Source organism: Motacilla alba, chromosome 22, assembly GCF_015832195.1.
Source record: "Motacilla alba alba isolate MOTALB_02 chromosome 22, Motacilla_alba_V1.0_pri, whole genome shotgun sequence".
Classification (NCBI taxonomy): domain Eukaryota; kingdom Metazoa; phylum Chordata; class Aves; order Passeriformes; family Motacillidae; genus Motacilla; species Motacilla alba.
This window is the reverse complement of record NC_052037.1, coordinates 3,725,320-3,734,294: the sequence shown is the minus strand read 5'-3', so window position 1 is coordinate 3,734,294 and position 8,975 is coordinate 3,725,320. Positions and strand designations below refer to the sequence as shown.

Genomic DNA, 8,975 nt, shown 5'->3' with positions numbered 1-8,975 from the left:
CGTGTAGCTCATGGCCCTCCCCCTCAGGGCTGGGGACCTGGGAAGGCCACTGCCTCGTGTGGTGGCCCTGGTGCTGACTGTGAGGGTGTCACCTCTGTTTTGTATGTGAAGTGTATGTTTCCTGCAGTGCCCTGGCACCTGCAGCCCATGGGGGTGTCAGTCCTGCTGTTTGCACCCCTGGGCTTGGACCTGCACCCCACAGGGGTGTCAGTCCTGCTGTTTGCACCTCTGCCCTTGACCTGCAGCTCACAGGGGTGTCAGTCCTGCTGTTTGCACCCCTGGGCTTGGACCTGCACCCCACAGGGGTGTCAGTCCTGCTGTTTGCACCTCTGCCCTTGACCTGCAGCTCACAGGGATGTCAGTCCTGCTGTTTGCACCCCTGGGCTTGGACCTGCAGCTCACAGGGGTGTCAGTCCTGCTGTTTGCACCCCTGGGCTTGGACCTGCAGCTCACAGGGATGTCAGTCCTGCTGTTTGCACCTCTGCCCTTGACCTGCAGCTCACAGGGATGTCAGTCCTGCTGTTTGCACCTCTGCCCTTGACCTGCACCCCACAGGGATGTCAGTCCTGCTGTTGTACCCTGGTCCTTCCCTCCCCATGCACTCACAGTGCCTCCAGCCCCGGCCCCTGCCTGCACAGGCAGCACTCTCAGGGCTGATTTCCCCCCAGAAAGCTGCTGTTTGGGAAGGGCCTGCTCAGAGCATCCTGCTGACCCCCCCTCTGGTGCTGAGACCCCACCAGCAGCCCCAGTGACTCCAGCAGCACGGGGAAAGCAGCAGCCTCCACTGTGTTTGAGCATCCACCATCCCCCAGGCTGGCTCCAGCCTGCCACGACGAGGTCAGCAGCCCACTGCACACAGGTTTGGCATTGCCAGCACGGTGGGGACCCCCAGACACAGAAGCTGTGTCCCTGAGCTGCTGCCCCAGGCCGCCTCCCACCCCTCAGGGCAGTGCTGGGAGGAGTCCCTGCTTCCCCAGAGACAGGTGGCCCAAGGCTTTCCCATGGGTGGATGCCCACCCCATGGGAACAGAGTTTAATGTTTGCTGCAGACAAAGCCTTATCAGCCTTAACCTTTGGCCGTGTTTGTTCAGACCCTCTGGCCATTGGGCAGCCAGGCCTGACCTCTCAGGACAAGGTGCTGCCTCAGCACAATCTGCCAGCAGGGTGGCCAGGACAGAGCTCGTCCTGGCAGCCAGTATCCAGCCATGGAGGCCGGCGCTGACGTGGAGGAGCCCCCGCTGCCTCTGGCACTGAGCAGGTTTCAAGTCTCTGAGGAGTTTGGCTTCCTGCTTCCCGATCCTCTGGTAGGAGCTGGCTGTGCCTCCCCGTCTGCGTGCCACAGGAGGCAGACAGGAAAATAGAGGGGTTGGTGAGCAGCTTGCTGGGGGAGCTTTGATTTAGCATTTTGCTAAAAGAGCAATGAGGAAGGCAGGGGCTATTCTGGCCCAGGCAGTTTCATGGGACAAACCCCTACCCTTTAAAATGATGAAAGCAGCTGCAGCAAGCAGCACACAGGAGAGGTGAAGGAGCTCTCTCCGGCCTTGGCTCTACAGGATTTTGGGGAGCACAAGAAGGGCAGGTGTCCTGTGTCCAAAGTGGGGCTCTTTATCACGGGCCTGGCGCCACAGTGGGAATGGATGGGGACCGACAGATCGTGTTCACCATCCGTTAATTTGTGACCACACAGGCTCACCTTACAGGAGGGGGAAGCAGACACAAGCCGTCGGCAGTGGTGTGTGGGGCTGGGTCAGTGCTGGGAGCCTGGGCACATTCACAGCCCTCCCTCTGCCTCTCTCCACCAAGACAGAGCTGCCGGAGCCCTACGGCCCCTGGATGGACATTGCCCGTGAGCTGCCCCAGCTGATCACGAGCCATCAGCTCCGGCCACGCGTGCACCAGGTATGGTCCTCTCCTTCCTGCCTCCGGAGCTCTCCCAAACCTTGATCTGACACAGCAGTGCCTGTAAAACCTGCAAAAGCAGCCCAGATGTGTGCTGAGCCAGGGCTGACACCAGGTGACAGCAGAGTCTTAACTTTGGCACAGAAATGGCTCCTGCACAGCCAGCAAAGGCTGGAGCAGGGCCCCTCTAGGTGTCACAAGAGCCATGTCTCATCCCAGCCCTGCTCCCTGCCAAAGGAGCACTGGTGCTCCGTCAGCTTCCAGTCAGGCTCGACCCTTTTGGGGTCAATGGGCATCCCAGCAGCAGGAGGAGGGACTCCTTTTTGAGGAAAACCCCACGGTCCCTGCTCACAAACCACTAACAGTGCAGAAGGAGCAAATCCTGCAGAGTGGGTGGGAAGGGAGGCATAAAGGCAGAGGATAAGCACCAGGAGGGTTCCCCCCAGCTGGCAGGGCAGCCCCTCCACCACAGGGGCCTTGGCATTGCTGGCTCTGCTCCTTGCTCCCAAGGGTTTCCCTGGCAGATGCCGCAGCTGAGCACCCAGCACCTGCGAGGACGTGAGGAGCTGCACTTGGCACACCTGGCGCTCAGCTTCATCACCATGGGCTACGTCTGGCAGGAGGGCGAGGAGGGCACCGTGCAGGTAAAGGCAAGGCAAAGCAGGTTGGCCTGCTCCTTGGGGCCTGGCAGCTGATGCTGCTCCCTTAGAACTCACCCCATGGGAGCAAAGCCCCTTTCCTGTGCTGCAGCAGGAGCGTGCCCCCTCCTGCCTGGCTGCTGCCTGCAGACAGCCCCCTTTCCTCAGCCTGACCACATCCCCATCTTCCCTTTGCTTTGTGACACTCAGGTCCTGCCCCGAAACCTCGCTGTCCCCTACTGGGAGGTCTCACAAGCCCTGGGCCTCCCGCCCATCCTCAGCCACACAGACTTTGTGTTGGCCAACTGGAGGAGGAAGGATCCCAACGGGTAAACGGGCAAACGCCGGCGGGGCAAGCGCGGTTCTTCCTGCGGTTGGGCAGCAGTGATCAGCAGATGTCGGGGACAGACTGTTCCCAAACTGCTCCTGTTCTGCCAAAGCCCCTTGAATCCCACTTTTGCTGGGGTCAGCCTCATGGGTGTGGACACAGGAACTCTGGGGGGACATGGGTGTCTCTGGGAGCAGCCCCTGGAACAGCTCCTCTCTTCCCTGCAGAGCATGGACTGTTACTAGAACAATTTATAATCTCTCTCTCTCTCCTTTTCTTGTGCATTTGTTGGCCATAACTGCAATGCCTTCAGGCCTCTGGAAATTGAGTAAGTAGTTACTGCTCTTTTATTTTCTAACTGTGTTGGTTATTGGTTGGATTGGCTCAGCTCTGAGGCACTGCTTGGGCTGAACCTCTCTTGATGTGTGTTGTATTTGTCACACAAGTGCCACTGTGATGACAAAGGGACTGCGGCAGAGCTGCTGGCTGCTCTGGCTGCACAGACCCACTGGCCATGGGGAGGGCACAGGGAGGATGGCAGGGCCCCTAAACCAGAGCAGTCCTGCTCCCCTTTCACTCCGTGCCAGCTCCTCTCTGCACAGGGTGCAGATAAGAGGCTCTGGGGTCTGGGATGGTTTTGTTCCAAGGGCTCAGTGGGTCCCACAGTGTGTAAGGAAATCCTGAGCCACCACCCCCCCCAGTCCCTGTTCTTGGCCCCTTTGTGCAGGAACCTGGACACGATCATCACACTGCCTGGGGGAGAGAGCCTGCGGGGCTTCATCCTTGTCACCCTGCTGGTGGAGAAGGCAGCTGTGCCTGGCATTAAGGTGGGTTAATTAATTAATCAGGGCTCTTTGCTTACCTGCACTCCAAAGTGCACCCACAAGGTGTTCCTGCGTCCTGAACCCAGGCTGGGAAGGGGCAGAGTGCCATGGCTGGCAGAGCCACTGTACACAGACAGCCTCCCCTTTGTGACTTGGTGCTCTCCCTCCTCCTCCTGTAGGCAATCCCCCGGGCCCTTGGTGCCACCCTGCAGGGGGATGAGGAGACCCTGCACAGAGCCCTGGAGGAGCTGGCAGGGGCCATCGAGGCCATGAGGGAGGCGCTGAGGAGGATGCACGGTGAGAGCAGCTGGTGCCTGTGCATGCTGCAGCTCATGGCACACTCTGCTGCAACTGCCCATCACCTCTGACCTGACTGACTTCCTCCTAGACTATGTGGATCCAGAAGTGTTCTACTCTGTGATCCGGATCTTTCTCTCTGGGTGAGTGGATCTCTCTCTTTGTTTCCCTTCCGAGCCACTGTGCTGGCAGGAGCTGGGAATGTGCAGGGAAGGGGCAACCCGGGTGGGATATGGAGTTCCCCAGGGCAGGGTAGGGACCAGCGTTGTGTCTGGCAGTGGTGCTCCCTAGAGCATCATGATCCTGTCCCTCAGGAATTCCTAGGCACTGGATCAGTTGGGCATGGACTGTGGCCAAGGGCTGGGGTCTGCCTCCCTCCAGCTTCTCTCCATCCCAATCTCCAGCTCAGCCCTGGCAGCCCCAACAGCCAGAATTGTGCACAAATGAATCTCTCCCGCTCTTGGCCGAACAGTTTTGACAGGAGAAGAGGAATTTCTCTTTCCTTCCACACTGTGTACACAAAGCTGCAAAGCTGAGCAGAGGCTCTTCCTGCTGTGTGTCAAGGAAACATCTGTAACAATCCTCTTGCTGCTGCTCTGTTACAATTCTGTCAGCTCAAAAGAAAGAAAATCCCCCTCCAAATACTGAAAATGCTGTTTGGGCAAGGCAGAACCACGGCCCATGAGACCAGCACAGCTCCTTCACCAGCCCCCTGTGGGGCTGCAGCATCTGCAGACACTAGGTCCCAGGCTTCTCAGGGGGATTCTATTTTCATTTCTCTCCATCGTATCTCAGCATTCCCAAGTAAAAGGCTCCGTGCATCGTGATTAAGTTTCTTTCATTTTTTATCCAAGCTGACCTTGTCTCGATGGTCATCCGCTTGGGAAAACATGCCTTTTAAATTCCCTTCTGCTTATAAAAACTTCCCAATAGTAGAGGTTACTATAAATACAATCCTGGGAGAACTAAAAATATTCTGGTATTTGAGAATGAATCTATTTTCTCTGCTGTTTGTGTAAAATCTGTTCCTGAAACCCAACAGCCACTGCAGCCAGCAACGAAAGCTTCACGGAATGGTGCATTCTGCTAAAGGGCAACAGATATTTTTGTGCCAGGCTCTTTACCTCCCTGATATCATAACTCCTGTCTCCATTTGGGTGTGAGCACTTCTCCGTTTTGGCACAGGGGGGGCTGACGGGCTCTGAGTACAGGGTGTGTGTGTGGGAGGCACCAGCAGTGCTGGCTCCCCACCTGCCCAGGACTAGCAGCTTCAGAGGGAGGAAATCCCATCCTTGCCTTGTTATCTGCAGAGATAAATAGAGGCAGGCTGGCCTGGCCTCTATTTATCTTTTAAATGACTTTAAAAAAGACATCACCTTGAGTAACAAGAACAAAGGAAAATCCAGACTTCAGAGGCTCAGAGGAGTGTTTGGGTGACTACCTGCTTCTCCAAAGGGCCTCTGACATTCAAGAAATTGATGTGAAGTGCCACTGTTGCACAGAAAAGTGCCCCCTCCCCTCCTGCACATCTAAGGCAGCTCTGCTTGCAGAAACCCTCCTGAGCTGGAGCAGGAGGTGCAGCCAGGCAGGACAATGTGTCCCAGCACCATGCCACAGGGTGTGGAGATCCCAGAGAACACTCTTCTGGCAAAGGAAAATTAAGGATTGCTCCTTGTCCCCATGGCCTCACTGTGTGCTTTGGCACAGCATTTGATTTCCAAGTTTCTCTCCTGTTTGAGGAAGGCTGTGTTGGAGGAGGAGATCCATGGGCTGGGCCAGCAGAGTTTTGCTCAATCTTGCCAGCCCAAGGTCCCTTCTCACAGGCCCCTGTTCCCAGCCCCATGGCCGCTGCCTGACTGCCTGTCTCCTGCCCAGCTGGAAGGACAACTCTGCCATGGAGCACGGGCTCATCTACGAGGGGGTGTCCCCAGAGCCCCTGGCGTTCTCTGGGGGCAGCGCGGCACAGAGCACGGTCCTGCACGCCTTTGACGAGCTCCTGGGCATCCGCCACCACCAGGACAGCGGTGAGCCACCAGCTTTGCTGTCCAATTCGCAGACAGCCCCAATGGGGGGAGAGATGAGTGAACCTGACTCCATGTTCTTAGAAGGCTGATTTATTATTATATTATATTATATTATATTACATTATAGTACATTACATTACATTATATTATATTATAGAATGCTATACTAAGCTATACTAAAGAATAGAGAAAGGATACAGACAGAAGGCTACCAAGAATGATGATGAAAACTCATGACTCCTTCCAGAGTCCCGACACAGCCTGAGGGTGATTGGTCATTAAGTCAAAACCATTCACATGAAACCAATCAAACAACCACCTGTTGGATGAACAATCTCCAGACCACATTCCAAAGCAGGAAAACACCGGAGAAGCAATCAGATAATTATTGTTTTCATTTTTCTCTGAGGCTTCTCAGCTTCCCAGAAGAGAAATCCTGGCAAAGGGATTTTTCAAAAAAATATGATGGGGACACTTTTCCTTCTCCAAAGCAGATGAGGGGCTGGGAAAGAGATGAGCCAGAGCGAATCCCATGAGTGTGCCAGCTCTGGCAGGCAGGAGGACATGTGCCCATCTCATCCTGGCTGGCACCAGGCTCTGCCCAGTTCCAGGGAGGAAGGTTACAAACGTGGCTCTGGCCGGTGCTTCCTCACCGTGATAAATTCACAAAAGCATGCATTTGGCTTCTTTCATGTCAGCTTTTTGCTGAGGTTCTCTCTGGGCCCAGAGATGAGGGAGCAGATTGTGCAGGCATCCTGCCAAGTGAGAGGCCATTCATGAAGTTCCACTTTCGTCCAGCCCACAACAGAAACATTTACCAGAAATTAGAAAAAAGAAAAAAAAAAAAAAAAAGAAAAAGAAAAAGAAAAAAAAAAAAACCAAAAGGCTGGGAGCTGGGCTAAACCCTGCCTTTTAGGGTTAGCACCAGCCCTCACGGAGCACTGACCTAATATGGGTTTTCTTTCTCACTTAACTGGAGGCAGAGCAGAGGAGGCTGTGCAGGCTGTCAGGGGTCCCTCAAACTGCGCCAGCACCGCAGCTCAAGGCCAGCTTCTCTCCTAGAGGGTCGGGGCCTTTAATCCACTTACCCACCACTCATTCCTGCCTTTGCTGGTGTCTCGCAGCTGCCTTCCTGCGCAGGATGAGGGAGTACATGCCCCCGGCGCATCGAGCCTTCGTGGAGGCGATCGGCGGCGCCGCGTCCCCGCGGCTGCTGGTGCTCTCCTCGGGGGACGCGCGGCTCCGCGCCGCCTTCAACCGCTGCGTGTCGGCTCTGGCAGAGTTCCGCTCCTACCACATCGCCATCGTCACCAAGTACATCGCCGTAGCGGCGGCCAAAGCCAAGGCCAGGCGGGCAGAGCCGGGCCCCGCTGCGGGAAAGCCGCCCTCTGCCCTGGAGGCGAAAGGAACCGGCGGGTCCCACATCTTCAGCTTCCTGAAGAGCATCAGGGACAGCACCAGGGCGGGGATGATAAGTGCCTGATCTACCCCGAGGGTTGCCCAAAGTGGGCACAGGAGGCCAAGGGGCTCCGGTGTACTTGTCTGCAACAAGCCAAGGTGCAAAATCTCCCATCAGCAGCAGCCTTCCCACCTGGGCACGTCTGGGACACGAGGGACACGCTGGGGGCTGCTGAGAGACAGCGGTGCTGCTGCTGCGAGCTCAGCATCCTCCCCTGGACCCGCACAGGGTCCTCCTGTGGCACTGACGCCAGCACATCAGCCCCGGGCCCCAGGGAAGGGCTGTGTCCCCCAAGCCCCGCTTCTTCCCCGCTCCACCCCGGCGTGGGGGCCGCAGCTCAGGGGGACACGGGTGGGTGACACGGAAGAATAAAGCAGCGATTGCCGAGCCAGCCGTGAGGCCGGGCCCTGAGATGTCACAGCCCTTTATATCCATCACCAGGTGGCGGCAGAAAGCCGCGTTTGGCAGCAAGGGACCCGCGCGGGGCAGGGATGGCGAGGGGGACACGGGCGGGGATCGGGGGGTGCAGGGCGGAGGGGTTCGGGGGGCAGAGAAGATGCTCCCCGCTGTGACCCCCAGCCGCTGGAACCCGGACACGGCTCCTGTCCCCCCACACCTGCAAAGGGACCGCGATTACTCCTCAGGGGGTCTCCAACAAACACCAACTCTCCCGTCGTGGAAGTGATGCTGAAGCCGCTCAAACCCAGCATCGAGAGGAGCGTGGATGAGAGAAGGGAGCCAAGTGTGGGACAAATGCTGGGTGTCCTGGAGGCTGCTGTGCACGGGAAGAGGCTGCTCTCCATGCCAAATCCATCACCCCTCCTGGTTCATTAAGGGCTCAAGATGTCACAGGGGCAAAGCTGCAGCACTGGGGGCCACATGGGCTTCACTTAAGTCTCGCTGATAACACAATGCTGTTTTAGGGGACATGGGGACACACAGCTTCCCCAAGGGGCCAGCATGAGAAAAATACTTCTGACAAAGCCCTGATCCTCTCTAGGGACCGGCAGCAGAATAACACAGCCTGGTGCCAGGGTCAGCCCAACAGAGAGGCTCCTCTGACACCTCTGCAGGTGAAATGAGGCCCTGGAGCAGCCCCTGTGCTGGGTGTGGCTGCTCCCGAGTGTCACTGCCCTGCCCAGGGCTGCGGGAATGGGCTCACCTTGCATCACCCAACTGGGCTGCGTGGGCAGAGCCTGTGCCAAGCGCCGTGCTAAAGCTTTTTTTGTAATGCCAGGTGCCTATGTTGCCCTTTTCTAGCAAGTCAGCGTGCCCAGATTCCTTGGAATTTGCATCTTTAGGGAAATCGGGCCATATGGCTCTGTTTTGCCTCCCCAGGTTTTGCTGGCAGCAGCACCAGAGGCAGGATTCACACCCAATCAAGTGTCTCGGTGCAAAAATAGCCCTGGCAGTGCCCCCTCTGCACTGCCAGAAGGGAGTCAAGGTCCTTTGAAATGAGATGATGTTCCCGTAACGGCAAAAACAAGCTCAGCACACTGTAGCTTG

The 8,975-nt window shown here is 56.9% G+C and overlaps 1 protein-coding gene across 4 annotated transcripts; it reads left to right on the top strand.

Moving 5' to 3' along the window:
* Nucleotides 1-1,148: 1,148 nt before the first annotated feature.
* Nucleotides 1,149-7,878, top strand: IDO2 (indoleamine 2,3-dioxygenase 2). Of its 4 annotated transcripts, none has more exons than XM_038160518.1 (10): nucleotides 1,149-1,304; nucleotides 1,804-1,899; nucleotides 2,424-2,543; nucleotides 2,748-2,866; nucleotides 3,179-3,193; nucleotides 3,593-3,692; nucleotides 3,869-3,986; nucleotides 4,078-4,129; nucleotides 5,862-6,010; nucleotides 7,135-7,878. In XM_038160518.1, exons 1-10 carry the CDS (start codon nucleotides 1,206-1,208, stop codon nucleotides 7,491-7,493), a joined length of 1,227 nt encoding a protein of 408 aa, XP_038016446.1. In that variant the 5' UTR covers nucleotides 1,149-1,205; the 3' UTR covers nucleotides 7,494-7,878. The 4 variants fall into 4 exon arrangements, with proteins under 4 accessions (XP_038016446.1, XP_038016448.1, XP_038016447.1 ...); XM_038160520.1 differs by having other exon boundaries at nucleotides 1,204-1,365; nucleotides 1,808-1,899; XM_038160519.1 differs by having other exon boundaries at nucleotides 1,204-1,365.
* Nucleotides 7,879-8,975: the final 1,097 nt, after the last annotated feature.